General features: G+C 45.6%; 1 protein-coding gene across 12 annotated transcripts in view; it reads left to right on the top strand.

Annotated features, from left to right (window-relative positions):
* Window positions 1–12784, top strand: part of LOC111771476 (nuclear RNA export factor 3-like) — a 69246-nt gene extending 56462 nt beyond the window's left edge. For 6 of the 12 annotated variants that reach the window (XM_070258275.1, XM_070258276.1, XM_070258272.1 and 3 more), the window contains 20 exons: window positions 5356–5530; window positions 5752–5905; window positions 6536–6619; window positions 6726–6830; window positions 6955–7020; window positions 7156–7225; window positions 7383–7471; window positions 7588–7695; window positions 7860–7969; window positions 9178–9214; window positions 9580–9648; window positions 9733–9788; window positions 9929–10036; window positions 10155–10213; window positions 10318–10433; window positions 10529–10571; window positions 11165–11237; window positions 11749–11931; window positions 12320–12380; window positions 12492–12784. In XM_070258275.1, the coding sequence (XP_070114376.1) occupies window positions 5356–5530; window positions 5752–5905; window positions 6536–6619; window positions 6726–6830; window positions 6955–7020; window positions 7156–7225; window positions 7383–7471; window positions 7588–7695; window positions 7860–7969; window positions 9178–9214; window positions 9580–9648; window positions 9733–9788; window positions 9929–10036; window positions 10155–10213; window positions 10318–10433; window positions 10529–10571; window positions 11165–11237; window positions 11749–11931; window positions 12320–12380; window positions 12492–12545 (1820 nt within the window). In that variant the 3' untranslated portion in view covers window positions 12546–12784. Of the gene's footprint in view, window positions 1–1726; window positions 1923–2402; window positions 2839–5355; window positions 5531–5751; window positions 5906–6535; window positions 6620–6725; window positions 6855–6954; window positions 7021–7155; window positions 7226–7382; window positions 7472–7587; window positions 7696–7859; window positions 7970–9177; window positions 9215–9579; window positions 9649–9732; window positions 9789–9928; window positions 10037–10154; window positions 10214–10317; window positions 10434–10528; window positions 10572–11164; window positions 11238–11748; window positions 11932–12319; window positions 12381–12491 lie in introns of those variants that run through there. The other 6 variants (XM_070258273.1, XM_070258274.1, XM_070258270.1 and 3 more) reach the window with 4 other exon arrangements.
* Window positions 12785–18534: the final 5750 nt, after the last annotated feature.

An 18534-nucleotide genomic window follows, 5' to 3' on the forward strand; every position in this document is an offset into this window, starting at 1 on the left:
AGATAATGTTTTTGTGTGTTTTTTAATCTGGTTACATAGCAAGATGTACATCCTTGGTAATTTAGTCTATAGTCCCCAGATATACATCTCTGTGTACAGTAGTATATAAGTAGTTTTACATGAACATACACATTCTTCCAAATTTTGCTCACAATATGTATATTCTGTTCTTCATATGTTATATACATATGTTTATGTATATGCAAATATATATATATTCATCCATGTCTATATAATTGTTTTTGTACTTTAATATTTGTATGTTTGTCATGTGTAGTTCTTATTTGAATTAATTCAATAAACTTTGAATGGCACTCTTTTACTAATCAGACTTATTCATATAAGAGAATATTAATTATTTGCCTATAAAATACGTTCCAGTAGCTTTTCAATAATTTGCGTTTCTTGATATGTGAGATTTTTGTTTGAGATAGACAGGGTTTTTTAAACTTCCCTTTGCTTTCTCTAATTAAGTTTGTAACGTCATTAAGTTTTTCTTGGGATACGTAGGTAGTTCTTAATTCCCCTGGTGACTATGCCATGCTGATAGGGTACTCAAGCAACCCTCTCCCCCAATGCCTTGGTCCTGGTGATGAGGGTGGAGATGAAATCTCATCCCTTAGGCCTGGAGGCCTAGAGATAGGGCCACAAGGATTGAACTGTCCTGGGGGCGATGTGTGGGGCCTAGGCAGAAGCAGAGGAAAAGTAACCTCCATGGAGGAAACGAAATGATCATTTACAGGATTATTTTAAACTAGAGGCACTTTTCCTGGTGTCTCCTATAAGCAAGCAGGTATTCAATTCTTTTCCCCATTATTCTCAAATGCGGAATTAGCTCTAAAGCTTCTTCCCATTGTGCTCTGAAGCCTTCAAGGCTTTGAATCTAGAATTCCCAGCAGACTCGTATTTGATGTAATCCTTTGTATTCCTTGTTTTTTTTTTTTCTGTCTTGGCTGTATTATTTTTAAGTAAAGAAAATCCATGAAAATTAAAGCAATTTCCATACTGTCAAAAGAAAAATATCAGAAATTTGAAAATCTGGGAGTAAATATTCGCAAACAATATTCCAGAATTTGTGCTAATGTGCAAGAACCTAAAGGACTTTTGTTAATCAGTAGAGAAGGGGACAAAAGATAACAACAAATAATTCACCTAAAGAGCAAACTGCTTTGCCAGTAAACATCTGGAAAGATGCCAAACAGCACAAATTGAAGAAATGAAAATCTGGATGTCACAATAAGTGAAAAAATCAATTTGCAGGAAATTATTTATGTGATTGCAAATTTTACAAAGATCATATCTATAACTACATGACTAGCTAAATATTTTAAGTAGGTATATGCATTACCTAAAGAGAAACACATCTGCCATATGTGCACCCATCTATTTACATTGGATATCTTGGATATCTGTGAGTCATGGTGGGGGGGTTGTACAGATGGAAGGTGCAGAATGATTTCATGGTCTAAGTATATGTTTTTAATGTTTAACATTTTGCAATTAAGCAAGTGTGTTGAGAGAAACAGTTGCAAATATCTAATTACCAGTTGACAATAAAGTCCACATATATGTACCATGTTATAAAAATGTTCACATGATACGGTTTTATAAAAACTTTAAAAATTCAACTTTGGCTTGACAGTTTCTGTGCGTATGTGTGTGCATTTCTGTTTTAAACTTCCCTCACCCCATATGTTCACATGTCGTTCTTCTATACCTCTCTCAGAGGCTGGCCTTCCTCTCTCAGGGCACAGAGATCCAGGAAGGGATTGTTGATAATGAGTGGAAAATTCCAGAAAGTAGTGGAAAATTCCAGGAAGTTCTTGCTGATGCACTGGCATACAGGCTGTTGCCTCCTTCCCTCTTCTTTGCAGAACTTTCTCTGGACTTTCAGAGCTGCAGTGCTGGCTCCGACCACTAAGGTGCATCTGTTTACATTCCCTATATGTTTTTAAAATGAAAAATATAATTCTTCTACTTTTATTACAGTGACCCGCCAAACCCTTGTTCTTTTCTTTATATTTTCCAGGTCTGTGTTTTTCCTTTGTTTTGGTATTATCTCTCTCTGGGATGGGCTGGAGGTAATTCCAGCAAAGTGACTATTTTCAGAACATTCTGTTACTTTGCCCTAACTTAAGAAAATGCCATATATTGCAGCAAGAAATTAGTAAAGCTAGGCATGGAGAGGTCATCGCCACTCCATGGAGGTCTATTTCAGTCTCTGTTTTTCCGGGTAGCATCTGAATGACTCCAGACAAGCTGCAGCACCTCATTAAACCTCAGCAACCTTGGAAAGCTGGTGATTCTGACTTCAGAGTTCCCCTGGGAAGAACACATGAAAGAATAGATGCAATGTAGCAAGTACAGAGCCTGGCCTGAGCTGGCACTCAGAGTGCTCTGGGTTTGCAGAGTGAAGGAACACAATGCAATGCAGCTGACACAGAGACTAGCACACAGAGTTCCCTGAGTTTGTAGCTCCAAGTACCTGGATCCCAGGCCTCCTGACTCCAGTTGGCCTCCTCTGCAGGGGTGGCGCAGTTGGAAACAATTTCCTGGGAGGTACGCTGGTAGCAAACTCAGGGGGCAGTAGCTCTAGGAGGTTAAGTTTCGTCTGGCCTCCAGGGCTCTCTTCTCTCTGCCTCTGAGGAAGAGACTTCCTGTAAGGACTCCATCTTGTTTGTGTGGCCCTGACCAAAGAGGTTTGGGGCACGTTCTCGCCTTCTTCGGAAGCCGTCCCTGATCTTCCCCAAACGTCCAGCTCCAGACACCACAGATTCTCTTCACAAGCAGCTTGTGAGGACATTGGTGACAAGTCTCAGGCTTCAGGCCACACCATGGGTGAGTTGGTCAGCATGAGGCCTTGGCCTCAGAACCCCACAGGGCAGGAGGGGTTCTGGGTCCCCTTCCCTCCCTCAAGCCACAGGACACTCAGCCGACCCCCCTTTAGAGGAGGGGTGGTGAGGGCCCAGGCTGACTATTTTCCAGTCTCCTGAGGAAATGGGCCAAGTGGCCCCTGACACACCTATCCTGCTTCTACACAGAAAACCTCCCCTCTTATGGAAGTGGTCATGGCTGAGGTAAAATTTTTTCCCTGGTTGAGGGCCATGTGGTCATCTCAGGTCCATGATTTGGAGCCTGGGGAGAGTTACCTAGATGGAGGTGGTGGTGTGGGTTGGTGTAAATTAACATTCTTTGGATTCATGCTAGAGGTGGGGGAGGGCCACCCTTACTCTTGAATCTTGTATCAACTATTCAAGGTAGATTGTATTACCCGCCATGGAAGTTTCCTGGAGGCTTGCTTTATGGCCCAGCATATGACTTATTCTAGAACGTCCCATGTGTAGTTATGTGCATTGCTCTATGTCAATTAAGTAAAATTGTTAATTTACTTTAATCACATTTTAAATCTTCTCCATCTCGCTGAATTTTTGTCCGTCCTTTTAGATGTCACTCAGTGAGGTGTATTAAAATTTCCCATTGTGACCATGGATTTAACCATTTCTCCATTTCCTTGTGTCAGTTTTTGCTTTCCATATTTTGGCTGTATGTTAAGACGTGTGTGCAAATTTTGAATTTTTTGTTAATATCTTCTTATAGCATTGAACCTTTCATTATAAGGAAATTTCCCTCTTTTCTCTAGTATTGTTTTCTGTTTAAAGAAGTCGGGGCCTGCCAGGTGTGCAGTGGTTAAGTTCGTGCATTCAGCTTGGGCAGCCATGGGTTTGCCGGTTCAGATCCCAGGAGCGGTCCTACGCACCGCTTTTCAAGTCATGCTGTGGCAGGCATCCTACATATAAAGTAGAGGACGATGGGCACGGATGTTAGTTCAGGACTAGTCTTCCTCAGCAAGAAGAGGAGGATCGGCAGCAGATGATAGGTCAGGGCTAGTCTTCCTAACATTTAAAAAAAACAAAAAAAAGAAGTGTACTTTTTCTTTTGCTAATACGGTTATACCAGCTTTCAGTAAGTTAGTGTGGAAATGGTATACATTTTGCCAATTGTTTTACTTTCCAATGTTTTAGATTGTTAAATTTTGTATATGTCTTTTGTAAGGAGCATTTGATGGAAGGCTGAGTGTGACAATATCTGTTTTTCAGTTTTGAATATTTAGTATGAAACTTTTAATGTAAATATAGATACAATTTGGTTTATATACACCGTATTATGTACATTTACTTTTGCCTGTTCTAAGTTCCTTTCTCTTCTGCTTTCTTTTGAAATCTATTAAACTATCTCATTTTGCTAGATAGTTAAACATTTTTTTGCCCTTCTTGTCAGGTTTGCCTTTAAGATTACAATGTACATTTTAGACTTTTCACAGTCTATTGCAAATTAGATCTTTCAAGGTCCTCAGATAATGAAGGGACCTTGCAACACTTTGATTCCATTTACCTGCTCCCAATTTATTGTCATGCATTTTAACTCTATGCATATTTAAACCTCCAAAAGAACTTATTATCATTGTGCTATATAGCCAATACTTATTTAGATTTGCCTACATATTCACAAATGTCATTAGTCTTTCTTTCCTGCACCTGTGTGCCTCCATCTGGGACCATATTTCTTCTACCTGAAGAAGAACCTTTAATATTTCTTTTAGTTTGAGTTTTCTCATCACAAATTTTCCCAGTTTTTGCTACATTAACATCATTATAAAAGGCATATCTTTTCTTTTGGAATGTTTTTCCTTAAAGTGTACTTTTTCTCCTATCCATATTGTTTGACTTGATGTCTTCTTACTTTTGGAAACTTCTCAACCAAGATCTCTTCAGAGACGACTTCTCCACTATTCCCTCTCATTCTTTCCGGGACTCAGACTAACCATGTGTTAGATATGTTCACTATGTCTCCTTTAATTCTCTCCCTCTCTCTTTTCGTATTCTCCATATTCTGTTTCTCCAGGCTTCATTCCAGATATTTTCATCAGACTTCTCTCTCATTTCTTTAATCCTTCCTCCTGGCAGGGAACTCACCTTTGACCCTGGAACCATAACACCAAACTTTCAGGGTCGATTTTACTATCACCCTAGAGCAGAAGAGGGAAGTGAGAGTTAGAGATGATAAACAACGTGTCCCGGGTCACCTAGCCTGAAACGGGCAGAGCAGGGACTAACATCACAATTAAACCCTAGTCCCAAACCCTTTCCTCTGTGCTTATTTTCTTCTTGGCTGTGAATGCTCCCCACCTCTCGTCTTCCAGGAAGCGGAACCACAGTGAAATCTTTCAACCTTTTGAGCCCTGTGATGCACTTCTTTTTAGATTAGAGAAGTCAGTGACATTCCTTCATTAGCCATGATATTTCTCCAGGACTTTTTCTGGTATTGGAACTAATGATGTGTTGTTCTCAATTTCAGGGCACAATAACCAACCTAACTTCCTACAAAGAAGGGCAAGATGCTGGGGTATTTACCGAAGGAGATATAGTAATTGGTCTGAAGAAGTCAGTTCTGGCATTCATCCTTCATCTCACCAGCAGCAAGATGAGGATCCAGGAAAAAGTGATGCTCCTGTGGACACTGGAATAAGATAGTAAGTGACCAGTCAGCATGGCTGAAATGTACCAGCCAGTGGAATCCGTAACCCTGTATTCAATATGTCACTTTTCTCTCCAGTCTGGAAGAGTGAGGAACGACAGGATCAGGTTAAGGGTTGAGCAAACTTTATTGTAGCCCTGGTATAAGTGGGGCAAACGTGTATAGGAGACGTCCTGAGTATACAGGGACTGCTTCTTTCTCTCCACTTTTCCACAGTGCTCCCTATGCCATTCCACCCTGTCATCGGAGAGGCACTTTTCAGAAACAAGACCAAACCCACGTTAACATGGAGAGAGAGCAAAAGCCTCCAGAGAGAAGAACGGAGGGGAACAAGCAGGATGAGACCTCAGGGAGCTGGTTCAAGATCATGGTGAGTGTCCTAGCAAAGTGGACTTAATATTTAGGAGAAGATGAACAGAGGACGTTATGTTGGACTGGTGTAGGGATGCTAGGTACTCTTCTGAGGCAGAGGAGTTGGTCATCTGTCATTTTATTACCTAGAGTTAACATCCTAGTCATATAAAGGCAGACTCAGAGCAGCAGCAAAAAAGGAACAGACTGACTGTAGGGAGAATGGGAGAGGAGAATGGGAGAGGTTATCTAAAAGCCAAGGAGGAAACTACTGCCAAGGAGATGGAGCAACTCCACCCAGCAAGGCTCATTTGGCTCAAGCTAGTGTGGGAGAGGGTTGAATCTCGGGTTCTTGTCAGAGGGGCAGGCCAGGTCTGCCTTAGGTAGGATCTCTTGGAATTTTATAAAAGAGAGTACATGTTAAACATCTTAAGTTGATTATTTGAAGAAAAGTATTTGAATGGAAAAAAGGGTATTTAGGAAATCCATGTCCGGTACAAAAGTTATAAATAATGGATATTGTTCTATCTTAAGAAATTATTTTAAAGCCTGAAAAACAGGACTGAAAGGAAGATATGGGGGGGGGGGTCTTATCTTAACCTTAGATTCCATTATGTCAATTTCCTCTCTCATCTTCTCTCACTCCTAGGTTCCATTTGGCATAAAATATGATGAGAAGTGGCTGCTCAGTTTGATTCAGAAGCAATGCAGTGTCCCCTTCACCCCAGTCGAAGTAAGAGGACAGAGAGGTGGAGAAGTAGAAACAAGGCAGCTTGAGGGTCCAGATGGGCAGGGCCTTCTGGTCTCATATTCTGTTTCTCTTGTCACTCTCCCCATAGTTTCACTATGAGAAAATGCAGGCCCAGTTCTTCGTTGAGAATGCCAACATTGCCTTTGCATTGAAGAATATCAACGGCAAGATTTGGGATAAGAATAATGAAAGGGTGTGTGTCAAAGACATGACCAGGGTTAGCGAGGGGCGAGGGGGCAGGACAGCGGCAAGGTCTTGCTTGATCCCAAGGCTCAGATTTCCTGGTGCTTACCCAGCCCCTCTTGTGCTCTTTGCAGATATCTATCTTTGTCAGCCCCTCTGATGCACCCTGCTCTGTGCAGAAGGAGCTGAAGTCAGAAAAGGTGAAGCAGATAAAGTTAGTGCAGACTCAAACGAGTTGTGCACTCACATGCAGACCCACCTCTTCCACCCCCGCCTATTACCTCCCTTCACCACCTCAGACTCAGAGCCACTAAATCCCATCTCTAACTCTGCAGCTGACCATGCACAAACTATATGATGTCTCCCGGCAGTCTCTTGACATCCACAAACTCCGCTTTGACCCTGGTAGGCTCCAGCAGTAATTCTAGGGAGGGTGAGGGCAGAGGGGTCCAATTGTTGGGAAGGAGACTTAGGGATGGAAACCTGGGGAGGGGTTGGTGCTGGGGCTGTACCAGCTGGGCCCCTCTCAGCCTTCTCATTTCCTCCTCTCGGCCTCTTTGAGCCTTGGTGACCCTTGGTGTGGAAATGGTACCGAATCCTGGAAATGACATGGCTGCCTCCCTGCAGATCCATGGAGAGAACATGCCCAAGGTGAGGACTTGGGCCCACTGCTGGGATTGATGGTGAATGGGGAGAGTTCAGGTAGAAGAGGCAGATTCGTCTCAGATATCCCTGGTTGAGGTCCTCACTCTCTTTCCTCATCATAGCTTTTGCCCTGGAACCTGAGCAACACGAAACCCTGCCAGCTGGCTGACCTGTCCACCACTATGCAGAATGCCTCCAACATCAAGAACTTGAACCTCCCCAGCAACGAGGTGAGGTTCACTACCCAGATCCTTCTTTGAGGGGAAGGTGGGACGGTTCCTGGGGTGATGACAAGAGGCAGGGAAGTGGATTTGTTAGCAAACATAGGAACTGGGGTGCAGGGTCATCCTGGCTCTCTTCCTCTGGTCCACGTTGTTCCTCCTCATAATCACAGGTGAAGGCTGCAGGGAAGTTGGACAAGGGCCAAGGGCTGGAGCCAGAAGAGATGAGCGCAGACAGAAACTCCCTGTGCACCACCTTCCCAGATAAGTCAACCAACATAAGGTCAGTTGTACCCTCTGTTGCCTCCTGGGAGCCTGAGCTACCGCTGACAGTGACTGTTTGCAGGAGGCAGCAGTCCTGGTCTTCTGGGTGGACCACAGGCCCTGCCATTTCTTTTCTGTGCCCCTCACCTGTGCTTAGAGGACAGGCCTCTCAAGGGCACAGCCCCTCCCTCCCTCCACAAGTTACATCATCCTGCTTGGACCTTCAGAGTATCCCTGGGTCACCCAAGATGGGTGTGATTCCTCAGACAAGGACTCGACTAAGACAGGCACCAGTGCACAGGGGCCATCAGGAGAGAAGGTGGTCATAGAGGGGGCCACAGACCCCCAGCCTCGTGCTGAGCTGGGGCCTGACTATTTATTCTTTCTGGGGAAGGTCTCGCCCCCGGGGCTGCTCCATTTCCCATTCGCAGTTCAGACTGAGCTCACACAGGTGACAAAGTGTCAACCAACATCCACTGCCCTCCCAGCCCAACAAGTGCACCTTTTCCATTCCGACCTCGGGTCCAGGGCCAGCCACGGCAGATGAAGGAAAGGGCTGCAGCAGGGGAGCCATCACCCCTTTCTTCTCTCTTCTTCCCTGACCCCCACCACCAGGGCAGAGTTTTTTTCTCTTCCCTTTGCTTTGCTTTGCTTTCTCTCTCTCCCTTGTCTCTACTCCCCTGTGTCTCTCTCATCTCTTTCCTCCTAACTTCACTCTGTCCTCATCCCCACCTGTTCCCTCCCTGCCTCCTAAGCCCAGCCCCACTCACCTCCTTGCTCCAGCATCATGGGCCATCCCTGGTGGTGTCCTGGTCCTGGCAGAATGCTGGACCCCCAGTGAGGTAGCAGAGCCCTGGGCTCCCACCCCATTCCCTCTCCGCTCTGGAGCCCTCAGTGAGATGTTGGAGAAAGGAAGGTGGGCAGGGAGGGGAAGGAAGCCCCGGACCTGGGAGCCAAATTCTATGTTGTGCATGGGAAAGCAGTCAGAGCAGTCTAGGTGAGAGCCACCCAGGGGGAAGGGGTGGGGGGAAGGAGAGAGGGAGGGAGAGCAAGCAAGCCCTCTTCCTATGGGTCAGTCCATGGGGGAGGAGCCCAGGGCCCTGGAGGGCTGCAACACGGATTGAAGGTGGGACACCCTGGGCTGTGTCTCTGATGTAAATCTGCTTGCTTTCATGAGGAAAGACACCTCCACAGTTTCACTTTTCTGTTTTGTCTTGATTTTGGCAGCTCCATCCTGGAATTGTTCCCCAAGTTGTTAAGCTTGGTAATTGTATTCCTTGATCATTGACTCCTCTAACTGACACTGACACTGCCCACAAACTGCTCCCAACCCCTTTAGGTCTTCCCCAAGTTACAGTTTTCAACCTGAGCCTTAAACCTCATGGTGGGAGGGTGGTGGTACACACCTATGTGGGCACCCGACAAAGGCTCTCAGTCTTATTCAACAACATTCTCCAAGGCTTCAGGGACCCCTTGATGATGATCCCAAATGTAACCTTGCCCATGGAACTTCCAGGGCCCTTTCACACCTGACCCCTGACCCTCACCCCCTGCTGGACCCATCCTTTTCCCAGATGATCCAGCACCAGCTGCTGGTCTGCACTGCTGACTTGCTCTTCCCTTCCCCAGGATAGCCAGGAGTCACGCCCACCAACTAACTTTGGTATTGAAGCCCACAAGAGGCTACCAACCTGCAAGGTGAGGTGGGAGGACCAAGCAGAGATTTATGCGGTGCATGAGGAGGGGTATCAGCTGTGGTCCTGAAAACTGTTGTAATTTCAGGGAAGCTTCTTTGAATCTGATGCGCTGAAGAGTCTGGTTCTGCAATTCCTGCGGCAGTAAGTACTCCTGGGAATCTGAGGAAGGGGACGGCTGGGCCGGGGGATGCCGCCTAAGCTCAGGTCTGCTTCTTGGGTCTTTGAAGTCTCATTTGGAGCCCAGGTCACACATGCAGCTTGTCCCTTCTGTTCCCCCACAGATATTACCTGACCTATGACTCTGGAGACCGACAGGGTCTTCTCGGTGCTTACCTTGACAAGGCCTGCTTTTCCCTGAGCATCCCTTTCAACCCCGAGGACCCAGCCCCGTGAGTATCACAGCTCAGACTCTGTTCCTGGGCCCTGTGGCTCCCCAGCAGACACAGGCCAGCTCCTGGAAATACCCAGTGGACAGACCACCACCTCCTGTTCCTCTTTCTCTCCCAGAAGCAGCTTGTGCGAGTACGTCAAGGATAACAGGAATATAAAGAAGCTCAAGGACCCCCGTGCGTGTGGGAAGATTGGGCAGGGAAAAGGGTCATGGAGGGATTTTTCAAGGCCCAGGGTGTGGCAGCCCCTGACCTTCGCTCTCCTCCGCCCACGCCCACAGACCTGCGGCTTCAGCTGTTGAAGAGTACAAAACATGACATCGTGCGCTCTCTCTGTGTGTTGCCCACAACTCAGCATGACTTCAGCTCCTTCGTGGTGGACCAGTGGCTCCAGACGGTGAGCACCTGCTTCCTCCCTCAGGCAGGCCCAGAAAGCTGCAGGTGGGTAGGAGGCTTAGGTGGTGACTGAGCCCCTGGGCTCTTCCCTTTCAGGAAAGGGTGCTGTGCTTCTCTGTCAAGGGGGTGTTCAAGGAAGGTGAGTGTATGTGGAGTCTCCACTAGAGGCCCCACTGCTCCCTCCCCCTGGCTGTGCTCCCCCTCAAAACTCTCCCAGCTTCCCTGATCCCTTCCCCTCTCTTCCTACTCCCTCTGTGTTCTTCCTACTCCCTCTGTGTTCTTCAGTCCCCACTCTGCCTCCAAACCGTCCTGGTCTGACCTGTGTCCATGCCTGTCTGCCCCGCACAGCTCAGGCACAGGGACACAGGCTGTGGAGTTTGATGTCTCATCCCAGATCCTTACTCTATGAACTTGTGCTGGTTACTTAACCTCTATGTTTCCTCACTTGCACAATGGGGCTAATAATACCCACCTCTTGGGTAGCTGTGAAAAATGAATCGAGTGAACTTCTAAAGTGGTTGTCACAGAGCCTGACACATAGTAGAGTCCCTGTCATGGGGAGCAGATTGCTCCTATTGTTGCCCGCTCCATTCCTGACACCCTGACTCCCAGTGAACAACTGTCCCCTTCAGCATGACTATCAAGTCAGATCCTGACTAGGTAATGCCGTGTGAGCATGTAAAGCATGTGCGACTCTTCGGGGGTATTTTTGTTTGTCGTTTGTCTTTAAAGTGGTAGGAAAGTCTCAGAGTTCTGTTCGTGCCTTCACACGGACCTTCATCATTGTCCCTGCCAGCAATTCCAGGTGAGTGCCGTGTTGTGAGTGGGAACACCCAGCCCAGCCTGGGCTCAGTGGGTGGGAATGTGGTGGTGTTGACCTCGGGGTTTTCTCAGTATTGTGGAAAGCCACCAGTTAGATCCGAGGAGCAGCCTAGCCTAGTGGGTAAGAGCATGGGCTCTGGAGTCAGATCACTGGGTTCTCTTCCTGGCCCCAACACTCCCTAGCTGTGTGACCTTGGTTAAATCACATGACCTCTCTGTGACTCAATGTCTTCCTACTGTTCAGGGTAAATGCAGGTGTAAAATCATCTCTGGTTTGGGGACAAACCTGTAAATATAGTGAAGCTGGTAAATAATCTCTCCAAAGGTGGGCTCTGTGGCAGGGACAGAGGTACCAGCTAAGGAATTTGGGGGGGCAGGCCCAGTATGGGGCTCTGGAAGGAATCTGGTTGCTGAGTGGCAGTGGGAGCAGGATCATTGTTGGGGGTGTAGGGTTCTCCATCCATCAGTTGTCTGGGGGCCGCCTTTTCCTCCAGTCTGTGCATCCTGAATGACCAGCTGTTTGTGAGGGACGCCAACCCCAAGGAGACTCACAGTGGGCTCTTCATCCCAGTTCCCACACCCGCCTCCAGCTCTGTGCCCACCCTCTCCCAGGAGCAACAGGAAATGGTGCAGGCTTTCTCCACCCAGTCTGGCATGAACCTGCAGTGGTCTCAGAAGTGAGTGCTGGGTTTGCACAGGATAGGAGGGAGCTGGGAGGAGTGGAGGCGTGAATAATGGGAGCTTGCAGGTAATTTGTTTTGCTTTTTTATTTCACTCATTATCACCTTCAACATTTCCCTCTCAGTACATATGAGCTACCTGGTTGCTTTTGAACAGGTGTGCATTCCTGTTATGGATTTCATTGACTTCGTTTTCTTATTGGCAGACATTTGGGTACCAGGAGTTTTTCCCATGACACACTGTGCCACAGGACTCATTCTGCTGCATATGATGCAGTAAACGTGGCCACGTGTTTCCGTTGTGTAGGTTAGGAAATAGCACTGTGCGGTCAGAGTGTCTCCACTTTGGTCCTAATGGATGGCACCTGTCCTTCCTCCGCCACAGGTGCCTTCATGATAGCCACTGGGACTACACCAAAGCCGCACAGGTTCTCGCTCTGCTCAAGGTGAGGTCTGGGAATTCGGGCCAAGTGAGTGGAGGCCAGGTGGCCTGGGAATGAGACTCGGGGCTCCTGGGCTCTACTGATCTCCCAACTCCCTCCCTTCACTTCCTCCAGGCCCAGTGCAAGATCCCAGAGGAGGCCCTCACACAGACTGATCCAGGATCCTGAGAGCACAGCCCTGACAAGAAGCCCTTGGGTGTTATCATCTTCATCCTCATCACTTTGGTTGTGTTTTTCCTTTACTATGAGTATATCCCTGGGACTGAGCTTGGAGATCTGCTTGGGGCTGGGAAGCCAATGTTTAATGGACACTCATTCACCCAAAGGGGCAGTTGTTCTGTGTATTTTTCATACCCAGGATCCCTGATTCCTCTGATAATAAAGAACAATGTTGCATGTTGTGTAAATTCCCTGATAAATCCATTCCAGGACAGCATCATTAGCACTGGTCTTCAGAGAAGGAAAGGGAAGTCAGAGAGGGTCAGAAACTCATGGGGAACCGTGGGGTAGAGATGGAATTTCTGGACCCCCCTCCAGAGCCCAGGCAGTGTGTGCTCCCCAGTGCTGTGTGTCTGCCGAGGTGAAGGATGCTTTGTAACCCTGACAAACCCGGGGATGCCTTTCTGTGTCCCTAGAGTACTAGTCAAAGATTTTTAGGCAGCGAAAAGAATTACTTTCATAGCCATACAAATTTATTCAAATTCAAAAACAATTCATTTTCGGAAAACCCGCATAATATGACTGACATTGTCTTAATACCCTTTACATATAAAGAAATCAGTAGAGAGAAGGGAAACTAATATTAACCTAGAATTGTTATTAAAAGCAAAAGGGGGTCCAGCCCAGTTGTGCAGCGGTTAAGTTTAAGTTTGCACGCTCTGCTTTGACGGCCCAGAGTTAGCCAGTTTGGATCCCAGATGCGGACATGGCACCACTTGGCAAGCCATGCTGTGGTAGGCGTCCCACAAATAAAGTAGAGGAAGATGGGCACGGATGTTAGCTCAGGGCCAGTCTTCCTCAGCAAAAAGAGGAGGATTGGCAGCAGATGTTAGCTCGGGGCTAATCTTCCTCAAAAAAGCAAAAAACAAAACAAAACAAAAACAAAAGCAATCGGAATGCCCAAGAAATCTATGAAAAGCTATTCAACCATAATAATCCATAAAATCACAACTGCAAACATTGACATAAGGTACTGAATGACAAAAGAAAGCTGAAGGTTGCTATCTTGAGGAAAATACATTGTGTGTGTGTGTTTGTGTGTGCGTCTATTGATATACTGTGTATAGGAAATGTAGGGCAGCCCTGACGGCCTAGTGGTTAAGTTTGGTGTGCTCCACCTCAGCAGCCTGGGTTCGGTTCCTGGATGTGGACCTACACCACTTGTCTGTCAGTGGCCATGCTGTGGCAACGGCTTGCATATAAAAAGAGGAAGATTGGCAACAGATGTTCGCTCAGGGAAAATCTTCCTCAGCAAAAATGGAGATGTATAAAGTCATTACTTAACAAAAGTACAATGTGGCAGGTGAAACGTGGAGACCGCATACCTCTGAGAGGCAGGCATTTCCTTCCTTACCTCAGTGTCCCCCCTCCTTGGTGTGAAGAACAACTTTTGGAGACTGGGAAAGATAAAGAATCATTTGTGTGAAAAATGGCCTTCAGGGTAAGTTCTGGAAGCATCCACAGGAGGACCTTTCTGGATACTCAGGAGCAAAGGGAGAGGAGATGGGCTTAGATGGAAGGGCAGTCCTTGCATCCCTCAAGGATGAAGGACCTGATGAGGACATAGCCCTTCAGCTCGACACCCCCAGGACAGCCCCCAGGTTGCTGCTGTCTGCAGCTGAGAACCAGGAGTGCTCTTCGGTAAGTACCTTCCCAGGGTCATGAGAGGACCGGCACAGGGCCTGACACCCAGAGTGAGCTCAGTGCTTCTCTGCTTACTTCACCCCTAGTCTCTGTCTTCACTTCCTGTGTTCCCCACCCTTGGCCGGGTTCATCCCTAACTTTGTACTATCTGGCAATGTAATCCCCACTCCTTTCAGTCACATTCACACTTTGACTAGGTGGTAGGAATAATAATGCTACTAATAAAACTGAAATCAACAACGACAAAAATAAGAGATACCAACAATTATAGTGCACATAGGACATAAATTACTTGCTCGAGATCAAGCAACCAGCAGGTAATGGTTCCCAGCATCAAATCTAGGTCCTTCTGACCAAAAAGCCCCCGTCTCCAACCCCAGTTTATGCATTGAGTGCTCCTCTGTGTTAGGACGAATCCCAGCACAGGGGAAGGGACTCACCAAGGTCCTGTGGTCAGGCGATAGGTCCAGAACTGGACACATGTTTGATGACTTCCATCTTCTGTCTAGCTGACCTGGTCCTATTCTTTGCTGTCCTGTTATATTTCTTCTTCAATAAAAAATTGTTTCATTCTTCTCAAACTAGAGGGAAAATAAGGAGATAGGAAAGCATGAGGAAAAAAGAAAGTGATGACATGGGACCAAAGTTCACTTCTTGCTGCTACATTGCCAGATGATGTTTCACATATTCTATTTTATGAGACAGAGGAGGCAGAGTGGGCTGGGAGTCATACATATCAAAGTCCTATCACATGCCAGACATTCTCTCAGGTTTTCTCCTTTTCTTCTTAGAAAAGCTCTGTGAAGAAGGCACCCTTAGTTCCATTTTACAGATGACCAACCTCAGACTCAGAGAGGCATATGAATTTTCCAATCTAATAACTACCCATTGCCCTCTGCACAGGTCAACCAGCAGCCTCCCATTTAGCTGATGGACCGCCAAGGCTTAAGGACTGATAGTGAGAAACTACCTTGATGTGGAGCTGAGCTGTGGCATGCCCCCATTGGGCATGAAGATGATGGTGGGGATGAAATCCTGCCCTGTGGGCCAAGAGGCCTGGGCGTGAGGCCCACATGGACTGGCTGATTCCTGAGGTGTTGAACTGGACTCTGGAAGCTGCACAAGCTCTTGCCATTGGGAAAGGGAACCTGAATGGTAGGATATTAACATGTACAACTACTATATAAACGGTCTTTCACAGTTCATCTCATTTAATCCTACCAGGTCTATCCAAGACCAATAATTATCAACAATCAGGAAACAGAAGACAAAAGTTAAGTAACATGATCTAGGAAACGACCTTATAAATTACTGCTCCAGGATTCATAATCTGGAGTCACACAAAGGATTAAGCTTTCCCCACTTTGTCCTCTGAGCTGACATTCAACATCATTGAAGGCATTCTTATTCAGTTGTTCTGTTTAAAACAATGTGCTAAAGTACTTTTAAAATACAGGCATGCATCGCTTAACAATGGGACGCATTCTGAGAAATGCATTGTTGGGGGGGTTTCGTCGTTGTGCAAACATCATAGCATGTATTTACACAAACCTAGATGCTATAGCCTACTACATATAAAGGCTCTGTGGTACTAATCTTATGGGATCACCGTCTTATATGCATTCAGTTGTTGACCAGAAAGTCTTTATGTAGCACATAACTGTACTAAAAATCATTATAAAGGATCAAATACCATCTGCACAGAAAACATTAAAAGGTGTGTGAAAAGCTGGGAGAAATTATTTTCAACCGATATTCAGGCATAGGTTTATATCTTCCGTATACAAAATAATCTTAAACAATAGAGAGAGGTCAATGGTATGAAGAAAGAATGAACACAGAAAGGAATATAGATCCCCAATAAACACATGAATACATACGAAACCAAATAAACAAATACAAAATAAATCATATTAAGTGACACATGGATGTTATAATGTATAAAGGAGAATATGCCCCAGTTCTGCAAAAGAATATATATATATCAACATGGGTGTATAAGTATGTGTGTGATTAAATATGTTAGTGCATTGAATACAGAGAAAAATCTGGGAAACAGGCACCAACATGTTAACAGAGACTACCTTCGTGTTATGGTGGGCAAAAGGCAGGGACAGATAGGAGCGACAAAATCATTTCAGCTTTGAAATATACCTTTCTATACGTTTCCTTCTGTTAAACAAAGAGAAGAACTAATTGGTAATCTAACAAAATATGGAGATAAAGTTTTATGAAACAGGTATATCAGCAACCAAGTCACAAAATAATAGTGTAGAAATACATTTATTGGCTTAGAAACATGCTCATGTTCTGTAATATAAAAATATAGCACATAAGTAGGTTTCTTTGATAAAAATTCACTGTGCGTGCATTGCCAGAGATAGAGGATATTTTTATTTTATAAATTTGCATTTCTATAGTGTTTTAAATACGGAAACATTGAATAGAATGTTGAAAATCAAATAATTGTGAAGTGATTACAGCTATGATGCTCATATACTCACTTCTTCAGGGGCAGATCAAAACAATTCCTTGGATAGTTTTCTGTATGTGTGTATGTTTGTGTATGTTTCTTTGTCTCAACCTTGTTCACACTAATTATTCATACACTTAAGTCCTTAGTTCAGTTTGGTGCTGGATGTTCAGTCCCAGGGCTTGCAGATCCCAGGATGAGTATGACTATAGAAGCACTGCTGCCCGTATGTGGAAAAGTCTAGAAATCTTGGCCTATAGGATGGACTCTTTTCACCTCACTCCCTCACCAACACCACAACCCTTTCCATCCCCTATCCTTTGCCAAGCCTCCCAGTGGAGACTTTCACATCTGCAGTTCTGACTCTGGTCATCGGGGGCATCATTCTCCATTTTCCACAGGACCCTCCCCACCCTCCCACATTCCCCCCACCCTGCCACACCCCCACCTCCTCCAGCCCCCCCAACCCCCGCCCCACACCCTGCACCTCAACGTAAAGGCATACTTTTTAGAAACAGAGTCAAAATGTTTCTTCAAAGCATGTTACAAAACACGTAGATTGTGATCTCAATTCGATTCGAAAAATTCATATGTGTATAAAAAGATTGAAAGGACGATGCATAGCTTTGTTTCCTGTTTGTGCCTACATCTACATCTAATTAATTTATTAAACAGATATTGAGTGCCTACTGTGTGCCAGACACTATACATCTAATCCCACATCTGCATCCCAACCTTCCCTGTCTGATCTCCAGACCCGCATAACTGGAAATGCACACAGGAAGCTACATGGAGGTTAATGCCCACCCCATGGGGTATGACCTCAGACTCCATTCCAAGCAAGATTAGTTCAAGCTTGACCCTGAGTCCTAGAAACCAGTATTGAAACAGGAAATGATGCAGTTGAGTGGAGAGAGGTTTTAATTTGGGAAACTGTGGCACCTTGAAACTCACACCTCTGTCGTCTTGCATAGGACTAACCGGCTACTAACTTCTCCTGATGGACCTCAATCTCAGAGAGCGAAGGACAAGGCAAACAGTGAGTGTTGGTTTCAGTCTTGCTTCGTCTCGTGGGCTCAAGCCAGAGGTTTCACTTTCTCCTTAGTACTTTGCTCAGTCAGAGTTGTATATTTTGGAATTGGTTTTGTGTCTGCCTTATCCTTGGGAGAGTTGTCCCATCCCTTTAGTCATCTGACAGGTCCATCTGAGGTGACACAAAGTTTCTGCTTCATGTAAGACTTTCTCTACCAGTTAAGGGGGCCTGGACTCAGATCCACAGGAGACAGAAAAGAGTAGAGACCAAGTTCTCAAAGACAAGCACGGGGCCAAGACTCTGATCTGAACATCTAATTCTCCTGACTTAGTGAAATGGTTTTCCCAGATTTCTCACATGATGGTCACCTCCCCTCAGGGTGCCTCTTACATCTGACACTCTAATATGAGCCCTTTCTCTCTCTCTTGTCCACAAAAGTACACTCACAGTGAAATTCCTGTATAAGCTAGTAGTGGAGAACATTTTCCTAATATGACTTCAAATCCAGAAGCTATAAGGGGAAACAGTGATACACTTGATTTCATTAAAAATTGCATGGCAAGCAAAAGCCCATCAGCAAAGTAATATGAAAAGTTACAAATTGGGAAGAATTCTTACAACTTATATCACAGACAAAGGTTATATACTTTGTCGTGAAGAGATTATGAAAAAGCAAAGGCAAAATACAACATCCTGAGGGAGAAAGGGCACTAGGCACAAACAGGTATTTCGCTGAAAAGTGTTCCTCAAGCAGATAAAAAATGCTACACTTAACTCTTGACAAAAGA

This window comes from Equus caballus, chromosome X, assembly GCF_041296265.1.
Source record: "Equus caballus isolate H_3958 breed thoroughbred chromosome X, TB-T2T, whole genome shotgun sequence".
In the NCBI taxonomy this organism is placed as follows: Eukaryota; Metazoa; Chordata; class Mammalia; order Perissodactyla; family Equidae; genus Equus; species Equus caballus.